The sequence below is a fragment of the Pagrus major genome, chromosome 15, assembly GCF_040436345.1.
Source record: "Pagrus major chromosome 15, Pma_NU_1.0".
Lineage (NCBI taxonomy): Eukaryota > Metazoa > Chordata > Actinopteri > Spariformes > Sparidae > Pagrus > Pagrus major.
In genome coordinates, this window is record NC_133229.1 from 5,047,483 (window position 1) to 5,067,332 (window position 19,850).

At 40.9% G+C, this 19,850-nt stretch overlaps 2 protein-coding genes across 2 annotated transcripts in view; one reads left to right on the forward strand and one right to left on the reverse strand.

Annotated features, from left to right (window-relative positions):
- The first annotated feature begins 278 nt into the window (after positions 1-278).
- LOC141009500 (filensin) lies at positions 279-11,518 on the forward strand. The gene is made up of 8 exons (XM_073482145.1): positions 279-652; positions 2,095-2,155; positions 2,528-2,623; positions 4,840-4,932; positions 7,355-7,468; positions 8,671-8,891; positions 9,788-9,879; positions 10,124-11,518. Exons 1-8 carry the CDS (start codon positions 279-281, stop codon positions 11,122-11,124), a joined length of 2,052 nt encoding a protein of 683 aa, XP_073338246.1. The 3' UTR covers positions 11,125-11,518.
- A 2,886-nt stretch (positions 11,519-14,404) lies between these two features.
- pcsk2 (proprotein convertase subtilisin/kexin type 2) overlaps positions 14,405-19,850 on the reverse strand; it is a 32,507-nt gene continuing 27,061 nt past the window's right edge. Inside the window, exon 12 of the mRNA XM_073482146.1 lies at positions 14,405-14,894. Within this exon, the coding sequence (XP_073338247.1) occupies positions 14,405-14,894 (490 nt within the window). The remainder of the gene's footprint in view (positions 14,895-19,850) is intronic.

A 19,850-nucleotide genomic window follows, 5' to 3' on the forward strand; every position in this document is an offset into this window, starting at 1 on the left:
TTTGTTTTTGTGGTTCTGCTTTGTCATCATCAGCATGGCTTTTCTAATCTCTGCCACAAAGGCAACAATACACTCTGGAAGGCCCCAGGCTCGCAGCATGCGCGGCAACATCCAGGGGGAGGTTTTGGGGGATATTTCGCCAGCGGCCAATGCTGTGCAGCGTTTAGTCTAGCATGAGACAGCCAAGGGTGAGCACCCGAGTTTTCACACAATAAAGGTGCGGAAGGGACCGAGCACTCCGGGGATACCACCAACCCACGGGAGGGAAGCCTACCACCATGTTCAAGACCAGCTACCTGCGCGAGGTGCGCAAGGAAAAGTATGAGCGCTCAGATGTCTTCGATGAGGAACCTGACGACTCTGAGTCCTCCGCAGGCATCTCAGCCATCCAGGGCTGGGAGAGCCTTCAGGAGCTCAACAGCCGCTTTGCCCGCTACATCAACAGGGCGCGAGTCCTGGAGCAGCGCAATGCCGTGTTCCGCAAGCAACTGGAGACACTGCAGCGGATGGAAGAGGCCAGTGGTCTACAGGAAGCCTTCACAGAGCAGATTGATGTCAACAGGCAGCGCATCCGAGAGCTGTCCTCTGACCACTCCAAGCTGGAGCGAGAGCTGAGAGATGCTTGCCGCATGCTGGATGAATTCACCAGCAAGTAAGAGAATGGGCAGTGGTTGGTCTTACCCGTGTGTCAAAGGTCAAATTTTTGGGAGTTGTTTAAAAAGCAAGCAAATGATACCTATGGTATATGGGAAACTACAAATATTTAGATAATCACTGTCAGAATAGATGCAATTATTTAAAGTCAAATTTCTCAATTTACCACCTTACAATCAGATTATCATGCAAACCACTGAAAAAAGGAACATATTAATGCTGAAATATGACTTTATATCTCAGTAGAGCGCATACCTCCGCCAAGGCCACACAGTCCCCTTTAATTCAATATAATCCAAATAAAACAGATTTTTATTGTGATCTGCATCGAATCCTAGAAACCAGCCACCTAAATACGCCTGATTTTTTCATCAAGATCCATTTGTTATTCCCAAAAAATGGACAAAAACATCAAAAAACGCCCTGTCTTGCGATGTTAGAGAAAGTAATATAAAAATTCTAGCTCCACACCAAAAGTTGATGGGGTCTATCTAGGGCTGAGATGCATTATCCATCCAGGTTTCGTGGAAATCCATTCTGCCGTTTTTGTGTAATCCTGCTCACAAACCAACAAACTGACACGGTCAAAAACATAACCTCCTTGGCGGAGGTAACAAAAAATATCAAAAAACATGAAATTAAATGGACATTGAATTGAAATAAGGGTAAATTAAAGGGTCGGTTCACCTAAATCACAGAAGAAAAAACATGCCAAAACCAAAATTAATATCAGTGGATGCAAATGGACTTTAATTTGTAATGCTCACATTAATGCCAGGTAGCATTTGAAAAAAATGACCACAAGCAGCATTTCTTGCCAGGAGAGTCTCCATATTATTCTGGATGATCCACAGAACACATTGAGTTCTGTGAACTACCAGAAGTAACCAGCGCTGTGAGCACAACAAATGAAATTCCATTCAGCCGTATTGATGTGGTGACAGGAATCTCTGAGGCGGATCTCTCAAAATTGTGTTCTCAAAATGTGGGCAAAAAAAAAAAATCTTCTGCAGATAATGTTTTTTTTTTTTTTTTTCTTCAAGTGAACCAACCTTTTAATTTAAACTGCCTCCAACAATGTTGAAATTAGCTGTCTGCAGGTGAGGAAGCCTCACTAGATTGCCGAGGTGTTGAGAAGAATATTGATCAACTCTGGCTGAAACGGCTGGTGATGAGAGCTGGTTTTCACCATGAGTAGTTTCCATTTACAGCTCTGACATGTTACAAACACAGAGGTGTTGTGCTTCAGGAAACACAGGAAAGAGAATTTTGATTATCTGTCCTCTCGCTCACAAATATGTTATTAGGCTCAAAAAATACACAGGTAATGTGAGGTATGTCTTCCTGCATGTCGTTATAATAAGACTTATTATGATAATGTCGTGCTGTACCTCTCCCTGCTTTATTTGAACACATAATTGAGATTTTTTTATGTTCCAGATACAGAAATGAGTGTGATTATCAAGAACAGCTCCGGGGAACACTGGAACAGTTAAACAAGGTACTGTATTGATAAGTGATGATGACTACATAAAATAGGATGAGATTACTATACAATATTCATTGATTCAGGCTTCATGATCCAGCACAATTCATTTTGATTGAACACAGCCCAGAAAGCTTAAATGATTTAAGATTGGCAGTATATGGGTGGAATGGGTTGAAAACTACAGCGTTTAATGCATCATTGTACAGTATGATCGCAGTTTGTTACTGAAGGTTCCTTTGGCTTTTGTCGAACTCAATACACCTCACTGTCCAATTTATTCTCCCCTGGGTCCCCTATTTCCTCTCCTCTCCTCTCCTCTCCTCTCCTCTCCTCTCCTCTCCTCTCCTCTCCTCTCCTCTCCTCTCCTCTCCTCTCCTCTCGCAGGGGGCTGACAGTGCTCTGCTGAGAAACCTGGAGTACCAGATCCAATCACAGTTCCTGCAGGACGACATCAACTCCACCAGAGATAGACACAAGAAGGTCAGGGGTGTTAATGCTAAATTATTCAAATTAAACTTAAGAGGAAACAAAGTTATCGGGCAGCAAGATGCTCTCAGACAACTCTAATTTTGAATAGAAAGCCATTAAAACTCAATGAGATCTCATCACTGACATGGTCTGTCCTTTGGAATATATCTGCTTTCATGGCATTTATATTTTCTATTTAGCATTTGCGTTTTTTACTAGCTGTGTATGTATTTTCATTGCACTGTATATGTGCTTTTCTATATAAAAGCCCACATTTCTAGGGAAACATTGTTTCTCAGCTATTGTTCAGTGGCAAATGTAAAAAAAACTACTATATGTTACATAAGCAATTTAGGTTACTTCACTATGTTTATAAGTTAAAAGAACTCACCGTTGACTTCTTGTTCCACACTGGAAAAGAACCACGGCCTCCTGAGGTAAAGTCCCATGCATGTTTAACCCAACTCTCAATCCCCGACTTCCTCCATGTACAGACTTCTCACTCTTAACACTTCTACTCCTCACTTCCACCTTCGAAGCTTTAATAATAAGTACAGCTGCTGGAGGTTACCGCCTAACAACACATGTAAATATGGGTCAAAATAAGCTGCTTTCATTTTCTACCTTTATGGCCATTTTTCTGATGAGGACAGGCTCACACCCGAGTGCAACATGAGATTAGGCAACAAAATGCGCTTTGGTTGAGGTTTCGGTTAAAACCTCATGACTCAAATGAAGTTTGAAGTTTCTGGTATTTTCCTAACATTAATGGAATGCTTTGAGTGGCTATGGTATCTATGGTATCAGCCATTTTTTAGCGGATACATTATGTAAAAATGCTTCCTCATTATCTTGATAAAAAATGAAATTTCAGTGGCGTTCTCTTGAGATTCTCTTGATGCAAGTTTGCAATTGCACATAATTAGTATGTGAATATCATTTCTTGGGGAGTTGCAAATACAAGCAGACTGGAAAATGGTTGGATTAGTGTATTTTGTAAAACTGTTACTCTTACATCAGAAATACTCAGTAGGAGTTTTGTCTCTTCTGCCAAAGCCCTCAACTGATCTAGTCAATATAGTATACAATTAGAATATACCTTTGAAAAGTTAGTATAAATGAATAAAATAAGAGATTACAGAAATCTTTTTTTATCAGTGGCCAAGGAGTCAATGCAAATAAATCAATATGCATTGATACTAAAGCAAAGTTACTGTACTTACAGTACAGAACTTGCATTGATGCCCACATCACAGTAATCCTTACCAATGGCTTTACAAAGCAGCTCAGAAAAGCCACCGACTGAGGAATGTCTTAAATGATTTCTTGTCATCATTTGAGGCAGTTAATATCTCGCTCTTTAAAGGTTACCACATTCTGAAATCCTGATTGTATTGTTCTTTTTGACAGCATCTTTGATGTCAGGACAGAATATTTTGCACACGTTTATTGGATAACTCACATCAAAGGATATTATTTCACAGTATTTGAGGCAATACTGTGTTTTTCTCTTTCTATTGCTTTTGAACACTGCCGACCACAGGCCTCTACTCCTTGAATGACGAGGCACAAAACGTTGATACAGGTGCCAAAAGTTGTGTTGTAATGTACCTGAGGCTTTAGCAGCAATTTACCTTGTGTGATGAAAGGATTGCATAGACAATGTAACCCTTCGCTTCACAAGTGCTGACATATGACAGGAAAGAACAGAGGAAAGACAAAAACTGAAAAAAATGATGCTGATAAACGCTGAGACAAAAGTATATGAAACTGTGACAAAGTGTCCATAGAAATTCTCTCTTTTTTAAAAGAAATTCACACAATGCTGCTTTATGATGAATTCGTGACTCTGCAATACTGAGATAGCTTTTCAAAAGGAGCTGCTGTTACTATATTATGTGGCAAAGAATAGGGAGTCGTCTCACATGAATATTGGACTTTGAAGCAATCCTCCAGAGAGAGGAATATATCTCCTCTTTATTACTAGTCTGAGATCACACTTGTACAAATGGATTCTAAAAGAAACTCTCTTTGCTGAAAAGAAATGCCACGTCATTTATCAGTTTATTTCTGAGAAATTAAAGCCTTTTTTCAGTAAGAAGAAGAGGTTTGTGAGCTGACTAGATAAAAAGGGTTTTTAAAGTTTGCAAAATGGAGAAGCTTAGGCATGTTTCTCATTTTTTGGTAGTGTTTTATGTTTTCTTTTTGTATTATCTTTCTCTCCACAGAACCTAGCAGAGATTCAGACCTATGTAAACATTCTGCAGCAAATCAACCAGACACTGCCCCTTGTTCCCAATGTGTCAGTGGGCATCTCCGAGGTGAGGTCACTAATGTTGTCACCTTGCGTGTGTGTGTGTGTGTGTGGATGCTGCAGTCCCCGGGGGAGAAGTTGGTGTTTGCATGTTTGTCAGCCCTGGCTATGTGTCTGGGGTTGATGAGGTCACCGGCTTCTGAGTGCAGTTGGTTGTGTGTGCCTGCATTTGCGTATACATGTGTGCAAAAGACAGAGATGAGCAAACAGTCCGAGGAACACATGGACACGCCTGCAGTTTGAGAGTGTCAGGACACATAATGAAACAAATGCCAGGAAGAATGGCTGTGCATGCTAATTCTGTGACCACAGTGCCATTTGTGTTGCAGATTGGAGTCCAATTTGTACAAATATTTCTCAGAGGCAGAGCTGCTCTGGACGCAGAAACTGTTTAATTGGTCGAGTTAAACCTCAGTGGGCAGTGATAAAGAGCCCAACTCTTGGCTGCTGTAGTGTCGAGCTGAAATTCAGTGAAAATAAGTACAAAAGTTCAGCGAGGGAGTTAATGTTATGGAGCTTGGTGATCTTGTAGTCTCTTGAGGCCAGTGGTATGTGTGATGAAGTTTTGGTCAGCAATGTTTATATTGTTGTCAATTCATTTAAGCAGATAATTATGGTCCCTCATGCAAACAACTGAGAGGAGGATTTATTATGTATCATGTCATCACATGCAAAATAATCAAATTCATGGCACTTATACTTTGATTTCCTATACTGTGGGTTTTTTATGTCCCCAGATAGCAACACTTTTAAAGATGGAGATTTTGAATTTATATTTTATATTTTATATTTTTGGGATACATGATTTTCCTTCACTCTGGGAAAGTTTCAGAAATGCTGTTGAAGCTGGCTGAAATGTGACATGAAAGTAACATTTAGAAATCATGAGAACTTGCTAACAGCAAGCTGTAAACTGTTGAGAATTCTCCACAATGTTTTATTCCAAAGTCCAACATTTTGCCTTCATCAGGGTGGTGCCTGAGGTTGTTTCCAGGCTAGGTCTACAATGCATCAACTTGTCGTCTGACTTATCTGACCACACACACAAGTTTGCAAAAATCTTACAACTCCCAGTGGATGGTTAGAGATATTAACATTAGAATTAAACTGCAAATTACCACAAATACAAAATATATATTGCAACCAACTTTTCAAAAATATTCTTAATCAAATGCATTCTTTCACTAAAAAAAGGTTGAACATGTTTGGTAAATTCTATATTCTTTTAGCTTATTCTTCAAAGCACTGTATACTCAAATCTCTTGCATCCTTAATATGTATGGTTATCCATAAGTCATTTTAAAATCAGTCTGTGGTAGAACATAAAGGTCCAGTGTGTAGGATTTAGTGGCATCTAGTGGTGTGGTTGCAGGTTGCGACCAACTGAACACCCCTCGTCTCACCCTCACCTACATTGACTGTTAAACACACCCCTCTAGAGCCAGTGTTTGGTTTGTCAGTTCTGGGCTACTGTAGAAACATCCGTCCCTTTGTAAGATATACAGTAAAAGGCTTATTCTAGAACAGCGAACAACACAACAATTCTTAGTTTCAGGCCTTTATACACAAATTAAAACATAGCTATGGATATTATATTCCATTTCTACCCCTAAATCCTACATATGAATGATAAACCCAGGTTTATCATTCTGGTATTCTTTGTCAGACTTGCTAAAAAAAAAATATTTGAAATGTTGGGAACCATCACTACTTAAGTACCACTCATCACTTATTGTAGTTAAGTGCAATTTTTAAGGCATTTGTACTTCACTTGAGTATTCCCATTTTCTGATACTTTATACTTCCATCCCACAGCATTTGCAAGGAAAATAATTATCAGAGCCAAAGTAGCAGATTTTCGAATTAATGATTTTAACAGCAATCTGATTTAAAACAATAAATACAAAACAAACAAATAAACAAACCAAAAACATTTATTCAGTTAATTGTAAAAATTATGAATATTGGATCTAATAATGGCCAAGGCTGATGATCGGTCAACCCATAGCGCATAGTATATACATACATTTAAAAATATATGGTGAGTTTCACTTAAACACAAAATCTTTATTTTTACTCAAGTGTGACTCTTGGGTGCTTTTTTACAACTCTGACTACCATAGATCTCCAAGAACTTAAGCTCTATCAGCAGCCACTTATGTCTCTTCTATTATTCACATTCTGGGTAGGGGACGCTGCATTCACAACACACAATAGGTAGCTGAACAGAAAACATCACTCCTGCTAGCCACACAATTATTATAGTGCCTTTAAATAAAAAGGAATCAATCAGTAAACCTTTTGATAAAGTGAGACTGGACTGCTGGCTGTGAGTGAGTGAGTTTGTGTGTGGTCGGTGTGAGCTTCATGTTATGTGCATGTTCTCATTGTTTTTTTTGTTTTGTTTGTTTTTTGCTCATTGTATAAAGGAGCAGGAGAAGCTGCTGGCCCAGAGGAAAGTCCCGGGGCTGCAGAGTCAGCTGGAGGAATATAAGAGCGCTCTCTGTCAGCTGCAGGCTCAGAAGCAACGTCTACAGGCTGAGGTGGGTCACACCGTCGCCATGACGACAGCAGGTTTTATGTTCATTACGTGCAGTTTTTTCACCACCAAGCCAGAGCAGTCTCCTGTTCTTTGTTGTCAGCTACTCTCATTATTCAAAAAGTCAATTCAATTTTGTAGGGCTAAATCCAACACTTATTTTCATTTTTCATTCATCTGCAGATTTTTTGGATTAACTAAATGTCAGAAAATAAGTACAATCATGTTTTCCCAGAGCTAGAGCTTACTTTCACTTTTAAGACTAGAAACCAAGAGAATATTCACATTTAAGTAGCTGTAGTGATTTTTTTGTATTTTTTCCTTGAAAATGGCTTAAGCATTTAAGTTATTATTAAAATTGGCAATTAATTGCTTGAATATTGACAGAAAAGATTAATTAACCAAATTATTTTAGCTCTAAAACTTTGAGGAAAAAAACATTGGTCGTGGTGAGTCTTTTTATCCCTAACCTGCTCAGATTATTAGTAACATACATAGACCAACTTGTTATTTAGTGAACATACAAACCACATAATATTATATATTTAGTGTTTCTGTTTCAAGTGATAATCATGTTTCTAGGTTTATATATGCTTTCAAATGATCTTTAAGGGGAAGTTTCATCTTCCTTTGGTTTTAGGTATTAATTAATGATTAATCACTTCCTGACCGAGCTAGACATTTAATAATCCACTCTGCAGCCTGTGCTAATAGCTCGATGCTGCACAAGTGCCACTAGATGTCAGCCATGACCGCCTTATGACAGCAGGGTAGTTATTGGTTCAGTGAAGACCGTGTTTCCTCATGGAATTGCTTTAGTTTAATGGAATAAAATCAATCAAATTTAGAAGCTGCATTAATTTCCAGAGTGAGTGTTTCTTCACTTGGCTGCTTTGTTCCCATAGGTTTGGACTAAAGACATACCTATCCTCTGTGCAGAAATGATGCTCCTCACTCTGCTTATGTTGTGCATCATATATCTGCCATTTATTTGGACCCTATAGAAACTTACGATGTGATATGTTTTGATTGTATTCAGTTCATTTTCATCAATAAATTAATGTTTTATTTGTCTGAAAACACATTTCACGCATTTACTTAATCTTGACTTCTCACTTTCATTAGCATCACATAATAACCTAGCGTTATTATTAATGACGTCCTCAAGGAGCTTGGTATTTAATCTGTGCCTTTCTCCTTTTTCAGACTGGAGTGTTGGAGCAAAGCATCAAAAACACACAGGAGAGTTATGACGACGAGATCCAGATGTACAACGAGAAAATCGAATCCCTGCGGAAGGAGATTGAGGAAGCTGAGAGGTCCCTGGAGAAGTTTACCAGTGAATGTCGCCACCTGGCCATGTACCAGACGTCTCTTGAGAACGAGCTGGAGAGGTACAAGAGGATCATCGAGAACGAAGACAACAGGTACACTGCCTACACCTGAGTGCCTGCACACTTACACAGATATTCACATTCTGCTCACTTCAGTTAGGTTAGCTGTAAGACAAAAAGCATGTAGAGGAACTAAAGGGTTGAATAGTTGCTGAGAAACAGTCATGTAGAACCTAGACAAAAAAAACCTGTAGATAAATGAGTTTAATCATGAAATTAACATGTGAGTCCAGATTCAGACGGCTCAGCCCCAAGAATGTTTCACTAGCCACCCAAAAAATGTTTTAGGTGTTCTGATTATATTACTTTTAATTTACCCAACTGTTCAGATGTAGTTTCTTTAAATTCTATCTCCCTACATGGAGGTCTAAATGCTGTTTCATGACCCTTTGCATTCAAGATTCAAGAGGATCATTTGGTGCCTCTTTACAAACACTTTTTTAATGAATGAGTAAAATTTAAAGGACCTTTATGTCAGAATTTTAGTTTAAAAAAAGTGTTGATGTCATGTCAAAGAAGTCTGTTACAGACATGTCTACCTAAGTTAGCATTCTAACCAGTTAGCCTCTGCCCATCCTGTCTCATAATACCACCTCATACCTCAATGAAAGATGAAATGATTGAACCATGAGTAGTTTAACTGTAGCTGTAGGTTGGGTCTGCCTCATTCTGTTGTGACTAAATTAATGTAGAGTGCACATCCAGCCAGCAGATGGCACTGTGTGACAACAGATCTTTTCCTCTACTGAGCTGCCATAACAACGAGTTGGAATTTTTTATGTCAGATTAGTTACATTTGTGCATAGTTTGCTGTGGTTTGCTGTTTTGAGCAATGTAAGTTGTTAATTCTCTTACCAGATTTCCTTGCATAGCAGAGCTGCATATGGCTCGGGTGCCTGGGTGACATTTCACTGCTCTCTTTCTTGCAGGTTGAATTCAGCGATAATTGGCACTCCCATTACCCTGTTCACAACTAATTACCACTACACTCACACACCCACTGCATCAAGCAGGGGGAGAGGTAAGGGCACCTCAAGCACATCACAGCTGGCTTGCATTGAGAATCACTATCAAGGGCACATACAATTAGCTGCCATTGTAAAGACACCTACACCGTCTCTTAGAGATTCAGTCGTACACTACTTAAGAAGCTCTTGACCTGTCAAAGCAATTTCATTAGCACATTTGGGTGCATTAGTGCTTCCATAATTTTATTCTTTTCTTAATTCACCAGTAATTTGACTTGTGACCTCATTTGTGTCCAGATATCACCCAGGCTATCCAAGATATCACCAGCATCAAGCCCCGCCAGAAGATTCTGGCCAAGAAGGTCCTGAAGAAGAAAGAGCTGACCCCAAAAGATGTGATGGACAGCAGCCAGGAGGACAGAAATGGGGGAGCCGCTGGAGAGGCTCCAGATGATGAAACAAAGGGGATCACCGAGGAAGTGCAAGAGGAGAGGGTGAAGAGAAAAGAGCAGAGACCTGTTCTCACTGGAGTTTCTCCACAGGACGTCCCAGACGGAGCTCAGATCAGCAAGGCCTTCGACACTCTTTGTAACATCGTCAGAGACAGAATGAGGAAGTACAAGAAGCCTGAGCCAATCGCTGACTTCTACACTAAGGGTCGTTACGTCCTTGTCACCGGTGACGGCAGCTACCCAGATCCCTGCTTCTGCACCTCCACACCATCAGCCGGCCATATCTTTGTCACTATCAGAGATGGAATGACGCCTCCCTATGAAATGTATGGACGGAAGACACCCAGTCCTCCAGCCCCTCAGCCTCCTCAGCCCTTTGTAGGCCCAAGGCCCCTTAGTCCCACCAGGCCCTCTAATGGTGGAGGAGGAAAGGATGATAATAAGGGTGGAAGAGGTAAGGACGGCAATGGAGGTAAAGGTAAGCAAAGGGCTGGGGAGCCTCAACCTCACCCTAAAGATCCAAGCCCAGCCCCTCCCCCCTCTGGCCCAAGCGACCCCAAAGATCCCACCCCAGCTGCCAATTTTCCCAAGAAAAACAGGGATGACAATGGGCCAAGTGGACCCACTCCAAAGCCTGCACCCCGTGGTGCCAGCACCAGCTCCAGCTCCAGCTCCAGCACCAGCACCAGCTCCGGCAGCTTTAGCCCAGATGCCTTGAGCTACGAGAAGGTGGAGGTGGTGGAGTCTGTGGAGAAGTTCTCCAATGGCCGCAAGGTCAAGGGTTACGAGGAGACTTCCATGGTGGTGGAGACCATGATCGAGAAGTCCAGCAAGAAGAAACATTGAAACCACGTCACCTGACATGAAGAATCTGTCAACTCCACCAGGGTCGTACATGGTTCAGGTCCACTAAGAAGAAGACGATACAGATGTTGGTATCAGACTACATAAATACCACTGTTCCTCAAACTGCTGTAATAAGAAGAATGTTTCTGTCTCTGAGACCAACCATGCTTTAAGACCAACTACACATTCCTGCTCTGATATTCAATGATCTTCCATTTGCTTGCAGTCTCTGGTCTTGCGTCCAGAATACGTTTTGCTGGTTCCATAAGTACTGCTGTTGTTGTTCGACTTAACACCCATGCTCATGCTACGAGTCCTTTACTGTCTGAAAACTTGGGACAATGAAAACCAAAGCTACACGCCACCAGAAAAATATTATAAAAAAAAAAGAAATAAAAAACTGAGAAGTTGTGCCACCCTCTGAACCAGGTCTTAGAACTCCATCTTTCCCCTTTGAGCTCATTGGTTCAATTAGATGCCATTGCCTGCCCTCAGCACAATTTGCTGTGTATTAATTTGCTTTGATATATTGAATAATAAAGAAGATTCAAACATCGATACCTTGTTGTGTTTGCTTTTAGCCAGACCATTACCACACACACATAATGCTACATGTATTACAGTTTGATTAATAGTTAGCTTTTAAAACTGCATCAATATTTTTGGTTTACATAACAGTTAACAGATGGTTGTCACAGTGTCCTTCACAGCCTCACTCTGGGATAGGAAGTCTTATTCTAAGTGCTGCAGCATCCACAGGCAACTTGTTCATGTTCTCTGCACTTACTTTAGTGTGATCCAATCTGTCTCCAGAAGAGATGTGAGAATAGTAAGAGGAGAAGGAGTGAAGGCAGAAAAACAAAAAGATGATCTCAAATATGGAAGACGAAATGAGCAACAGAAAAGGATTTGTGAGGAAAAATAAAAGATACTGGACCTGGCTTGCAGTAAGCAACAAAGTATTTATGAATATTGAAAGTCTAAAGGGACGAAAATATTGAATGAAACAACTGAATAATTATATTTAGACAAACAAGAGGATGGTGGAAATAATCATTGCGAGTTTCTAAAGTCTATTGTCACATTAAGACTGTTTGACAAATAGATTTTTGCTGAGCTCTCCCTGTTTTTCCTTTTCTTAATCCTACATTAACTGAATTTCTGGCCACTTGGGGGCAGCAGAAACAGGCTGTAAAACAATTGACTGTATATTATCACATTTTAAGTTGATATGGCAATCAGTCACTTATTGACAAATCCAGCAATACAAAGTGACATAACATTCTTAGGAATGCTGGTGTGTAGTCCAGGAAAAGTTCACCCAAAAGTGAATACTCAGTCATGATCTCCTCACCTCCATGACAATGGGAAAAAAAATGGTGGCGCTTTACAGCAAAATAGCATGATTTGAAAAAATGTTATTCACAACCTGGGATCTCAGGGCCTCCGGAGACTTGGATTACACAATATGAGCTGTATGGAGCCGTTTTATCCCCTTCTACTTCAGTTGTTTATGAGAATGCTGCAACGCTGTTTTGCTGTGAAATGTTCATTTTTGGCTGAACTTATCCTTTAACTCTTTTAGGTCTACGTCTGCCTAGCTAGCAGTATCTGGCTAAATGTTTCACTTTGTTCAGCAGCTAGTTGTTAACTTTGTCAGTTTTTAGAGGCTGTTGCTGAAAACAGCTGCTTGCTGCCTCCGGAAATGCTGATAAGAGCAGTGAGACTGATACCGAAACAAGGTGGAAGATGCCAGAATCCTCCAACGAGCTAAAGGGAATATCCCCACTATGAGCAACATGCTTCACATCACATGGATCAGTTGTTAATGCTGCTGTAAGCGTAGTCGTTGTTTGAGCTAACTTCCTGTACGCTTTACATTTAGTGATCCCCTCCCTCCTCTCTATGTCCCACATGAATGCGCAGCATGTATTTTCTCTTTTACTGCATGAGTAGAGGGAAGTTACTGACCAAACACTCTATCATAGTATTTACTGTTGGAATATAGAGCTATTTGACACTTATTTCAATTTAAAAAAAATTATCACTTACAGCAGCTTTAATAATAAAATGTAAATACCGGCTTTAGTTGCATTTGAGCAAGTGATATCTGGGCAAGATTATTGGTAGTCTCCCACGCTTATGATATTGAGAGTGAGTTTCTGAAAAACTCATTCTCATAAAACATGTTGCCTTCTGTTTCATAAAAAGCAATAGTCATTGTGCTTCTCTGCTATCAAAAACATCCAGTGTATTTCCTGTCAAATCCAGCCAGGCGGCAGCAGACTTTGCTCTGCATGCAGTCAGTATTCTGTACATGTTTTACAGACTTTTGTATAACACGTAGCACCTTTTACAACAGCATGTGTCTCTGAAGTGAAGAGTACCTTGGCATAAGCAGCTCAGGCTCCACTTTATAGGGGGCATTTTCCCTTTATTGGACAGCACAGTACAGAATGAAAGAAACATGGGGGAAGATTGAACCTGGATATGGATAAGGCTGATTGCTGGGCCACCAGGATGCTGCTTGTGCTCCACTTTCCAGAATACATATTTTTAAACAGAGAAAATCTTACTCCATATTCTCTGTCTTTGTTTTCCTTTAACATGTTTTGGGTATGGAACAACAATAGCATGTTATTTACTCAGTATGTTCAGTAGTGTGTTGCAAATCACTCAAGTGCTTTAATAAACAGCTGAGTAGATTTATTATAATATATGTCAAAGATTATGAAATATGAACTGAGGACCACAGGCTGCAAAATGAATCACATATTTCTTTCCATGTTTATATAAACAGTTCATGTCACATAAAAATATAAACAGAAAGAAGTATCACTGCTCTGTTTGCAAGATATTAAACTTTAAGTAGAATGACACAGAAAATCATTTACAGTCACAAACTGTACAACAGTTGGCAAAGGAGGTGGTGCAGGACAGTTAAAGCAAGTAGAGCATGAAAGAGTGGATTATATTTGGTTTATGTACAATTCTGTAGAGTGTAAAAATTCTGTCGATATACTTTGCTTTCTTTATGTAGAACAGATTATTAAAGGTTACACTTTTATTCATGATTGGATTACAAGAAACATTCATTGAAGGTTGGGGGCTAATTGAAACACTTGATAACAAAAAGCAGAGTGAGGAGGGGAAGAGAGGTAGACAAAAGGGAGAGAGTGAGTAGAACTGAGGAGATGCTGTGGGATTTAGAGAAGGATAGATAGAGCGAGACTGCAGAGATAAGAGGAAGTGAAGGAGTTGGTAACATGCAGATGGGATTTTAGTTGTTTTTACTCAGCAAGCTCTTCAGACTTCTCTCTACAGCCTCATCCAGCTCCTCCTCCAGCTCCTCCTTTTTGGACATTGCAAGTTTGGACTGATAATCACGCACTATCTGGTCTATATAAGGGGCACTTTGTGTTCCGTGCAGCATGAGAGTCCACTCCTTCAGGACACCCCGCTGTGGCTCCTCGCCCTGAAAGCCCACCTCCAGAACCCAGGTCCCACGGGGGTCCTCGCCCCAGGTGTGGGTGGTCATGAAGGGCCACTTGTCGAAGCCCACCTTGGTGTCATCGTCGCGGGGCCTTCGGCTCAGCAGGATGGACTTTGTGCCCATGGGCGAGGTCATGTTGATGTTGAGGTCGCCGCGGCGGCTGGCGTTGACGGTGACCACCGCCTGGACGTGCTCCAGGTAGCGGACAAAGTTGTCCTTCCCCTGGCAGGCTTCAGTGTTGATGGCCAGCACCAGCTTGTTGCCAGACTGGATTTTACTGGAGAAGGGGAAACAGGTCGAATGAGTTAAAACTGAAAAATCAAATCAAATCCGAGCAAAAGTCGAGTAAAAAGAGTCAAATCTTTCAGTCTACTTACAGCACAATCAGCCCTGCTTTCCTTTGAACGCCCCAGTAAAAGCAGTACTTGACCTACTTTTACTATAGAACCAGCCAACCCTGACAGAGAATCAACCCTCTTTTTGAACCCGCTCCCTCTTCGCACCACAGCAGTGATGATTGTCATGTCTGCTTACCTTACCGTGTAATTTAGTTCAAGCCGAGGGAATGAAATACTCTGCTATCTGGCCACCTTTTATATTTGGTGCCACAGACGTTTCACATAATGTTCTTGCAGCCACCAGTTTGAAGTGTTTTTTAATGTTTGCTTAAAAATCTATCATGGTTTCAATCAGAATTAGTAATTTATCATTTACTCAGATAGGTGTCACACAAATCTGAAGAACAAAACCAAAACTAGACCTTAAGGTGAGATTATTTTGTCAACATTATTACAGCATCGTTACAGCAATACCTTCTTCACCGCCACTTTGCTCTCTTGAGAGGTATTACAATACAGGCCGCAACCAATGATGATTTTCATTATTAGCTCATTTAACAATTATTTTTCAATAATAGATACTAATAGAGATCATTCGAGCTAGAAAATATTTTTAAAAATAGTCAAAAACTCCCATGGCAATTTCTCGGAGCCAAAGCTGATAGCTCAAAATGCATCGAACAGTCAAACAGATATAAAACTGAGAGAAAAACATACATTTTCAGATGTGAGTGGCTGCAAACAGCAAATGTTTGATACTTTTGTTTGTTAAATTGTCAATTACAAACAGTATTTTTGCCATAAGCAATATGTAGTAAGGCCTACTATGGACATCTGTGGTGTTTATTATATAGCCACCTTGTAAGTCTGAGGCCCTTTTATGATAAACGATTTGTATAACATATCATATACTGGACCACCCCTGAATTTGAGCTCCATTTCAGTGCATGATGACATTCTTCTTCTTTTTGTCACAATGGATTCGTTCAGAACACAGCGTAAAAGGCGGCTGGTCTTGCTTTTGTTGCTGCTTTGTGGTTGGGAAGACACACTGCTGTTCCCATCTCTTTAGGTGATGGAAAGAAAAGAGTGAGAACACAGCAGGGCATGGGTGGTGGCCAAAGGCTATGAGGAGGCTTAATAACATTATTAGAGGCCGCGGCTGCGCCACAGGCGGTGGGAACTCTGGGAGGGGTGGGTGTAGGTGAGGGGGATACACAGACAAGACACAGAGAGTGAGTCAGTGAGTGAGACGTGTGGAAGAGCGTTCAGTTTGAAAAATGATTAATGGAATGAGGAGTGCAGTGGTGAGCATCTAAGGGCTGATAAAGCAAATTATGATTCCCAGAAAAACAGAACAATTCACAGTGGGGTGTTTCACAGTGAGTTACACCCTCAAATGCATGGTGAGAAATCAGACAAAACCAAATATTAAACACTTTTTTTGTTTGAATGCTTGACTGTGAGGCTCGCCTGGTGAGGCATGCGGCACATGTGTGGGAGCTGCCCAGGCACCATTCCAGGCCGTTGCCTGCATTCCCCTTGCTCTCTCACCTCCTTCCTGTCTAAATCTCATAGCTGTCCTAGGTCAGTTATCCCAGGCCCTGGGCCATGGGAGGGTGCAAATGGGCCTTTAAATAATTTCTAACCATTGAAGGAGACAAATTATGATCATTTTCAGGTTCATAATTTTATTTTCGGTTACTACTAGAAAAGGTTTACATGCTTTAATGCATAAAAACACATCAGTTTTCTCATACTGTCCAGTACTGCAACACTGGATTCCCCCTCTAGCTCCTGTCCCTTTATGCCCCTCCTCCCGAATACCCAGTCCCCTCTGGTTGTTCAGCTCAAACACACTTGAGCCAGCACCTCACCATGTCTCCTATCGGCTCTGTAATGTTTACAGCCTCCAGTTAGCTTCACTTCTACCATTAATATAGACACATAGATTATGCAAATGTGTGACATGGTGACAGTGCGATGTCAAGAAGTCAGGGAATTAAATGCGGGAATACATACGAGGCACTTTAGAAGCAGTGTTTTCTGTGGGAGAGAGGAGGGCTTTTTAACTTTCAAGACCTTTTACATGCACAAGAACCTAAATAACACACTGAAGGAAAGGGGAAAAAAACCTAAATGATAGGTCTCCTTGAAAATAATCTGCTGGGGAGCCTTTGGAGATCATCATGTCTTGGGCACGAGCAAGACTATCAGCGACCTCGAATATAACTAGATCTAAATCTATGTTCAGATCTCACTTTTGACCCCCAGAATGATTTTGTGCGCAGCAGGTGCACAGCTCCTATCGGATAATGTGCAAGAGTAATTACAGCAGTCGGTCATAGAGCAGGGAGAGGGTTGCCTCTGAAGGGCAGGACCAGTGGAGATTTAAACAACCCCGTCGCACAGTGGGGCACTGCGTGCCAGCTCCTCTGATAATGAGAAGTTCTCCTCCAGCTAAGTAAGCCACAGCCAGCCAGAGCAGCTATCAGATCAATGCTGAGCAGTGTGTTTGCGACTGCGAGCATGGCTATGTTGGTGTTTATTGCTTTTCTCTGGCGATACGATATTGTCAGAGGTGGGCTTGTTGTAATTATATCTCTACCACAATAGCTGCAGCAGAAGCCCCGCGGTGCTGCTGTGGAAACAGTAAACTGATGAAAAATATGACACAGCTTTAACACACATCTCAAAAACAGCTTGGAAAAGATAGATAGTATTTTGCCCATAAAACTACCAGCTTTACGAGCAGTTATATTCTTTAAGAAATTTAAAGTGTGTCCATGTCAGGGAATGTCAAAAGTCACAATCACACTGCATGAGGAGGCAAGCCCTTTTTACCATTTGCATGTGTCCTCAGGGTTGCAACAAAAGCTGTATGACTCTTAAGGGATGCTCCTTTTTTATCTGGCAAAGAGAGACACACACACACACAGCCACGCTTTCACACCATGTTGTCGTGACTGCATCGCCTGTGGAGCACTGATTAGAGATAAAATAAAGAGCTGGAGGTGTTGATTGTGGCAAAAAAAGTACTGTTTTCAGTCTGCTTTCTTATCTTCACTACACATGGACACCATCACAATGCATGTGAAAGCTCAGGGTTAGAACACAAACATCTCTACCAATGTGGAATCCCTTCCTTGCTGTCAGTCAGGCTAATTGACAGGGTTTCCAGGACGCACCACGATGGTCCATTTGTTGTGCTCTAATCAGAGCAAATAAGAGGGCATGCCACAGGAAACCAGCAGGCATCACACACGGGAGCTCAAAGCCTCAGGGTATGATAGATGGATGGATGTGAGGCGTGTAGAGGGGGACAGGCGAAATAGAGGAAGAGGAGGTGAGAGTGAGAGTGAGAGTGAGAGGAAAGGATGACAAGGATGGCAGATGGAAGTAAGGAGGAGATGAAGGGAAGAAGATAGGGTGATGCAAGGGAAGATTCTAAATGTGGGTAGACACAGGGAGGATAAGACGATAAGACAGGTGCCTTAACTACAGCTGATTCTGAAAGATGAGGGCAGAGATAAAGGATCTTTGTGTCTGATATGGCTTTCCCGCAAGTTCAATTACCTAATTGAAAATTCTATTACATCTTCTTCTTCCTCTCTATTTTAAATTTTTGAGTCGGTAATGTACACATTTCTCACAGGGAGGATGGCCCAATGGAAGCATCTCTTTAGCAGCACAGATGCTACTGAATGATCACAGAAATATTAAATGGACAAAAAAAGTGGTCAGTGGAATGGAGAGAAGCACTGAGATGAGGCACATCCTTTGTCTGTAGTAGAAAATCCGAGTCCTTCATGAAGAAATCTACGGTCCAGCAGCATTAAACAACTTAAACAAAATGGTCCGCAGGCTTGTACAGGCAACTAAGAGAGACGGGTCTCATTTGTCACGTCACTTTCAATAGCAATCCACTTACATATGGCCAATAAAACATGACTGACACATCTAAATTGCTCCAAATTGTTAGACTGAGCCCCTTTAAACTCTATTTGAACTCAGTTTAAAGTAATGTATAGATAATGTATAGCTGAACAGCAGCCACTGCGGCTGCAAGTCATAACTATATTATAACACTAAATGCTAATCTACCTCTTAGCATGTAGCTAAAATTCTAAACTAATGTAAAAATATGGAAGAGGAGTTATAAAGTCAGTGACCTGACTCAGTTATTTCCATTATACAGCATAAGTTACCTTAAGTTTGGTCACATTAGCTAAGATTAGCCACCAGAAGCTACAGATCACACCAGAAGTAAGGCTGCAGCAGCCATTGATTGTATTAACAGTGTGTTTTTTATCTCTTATCTATTCAAACCTTTAAGTGTAATTGGAAGAATGTGTTAATTCTCTGTTAAAGTCTCACTATCAGGTTAGCGGAGAAACACTCTGCACAGATGTCATTCTTCAAACATCCAAATGAAGTAACAATGAGCAGTTCTTGAGTTCAAGGCACTCTAAATCCATTTATCTTATTTTACTCAAACTGAAAAGAAGTCTCTTCGAGTTTCACTTCCAATCAAAACAAGACAACACTCGATGTTTGGGGTGTTTAGCATAATGTGTCACAGAGAAATCCAATTCAGATGTCAAGAGAGTAATGCATTAATCAACAATCAGACGTTAGGATAAGAGTCTGTGTCATTATAAATCTACAGGACCATGAGACAGACTGAGCAGCTCATCTACAGGGTTATGAAGTGGACACTCCCATCGCAGATGTTTTATTGAATTAGGCGTCATTGGGATTCCCAGTAATTAGATGAGTGTGTCTCTTGTGCTCAGCAGTGTTTTCCTTCCAACATCTCAGTGGAGACATTTTGTTATTGTAGAATGTGTAGTGAGCACATGTAGCATGCAGTGTGTCCAGTATAAAAAACTAAA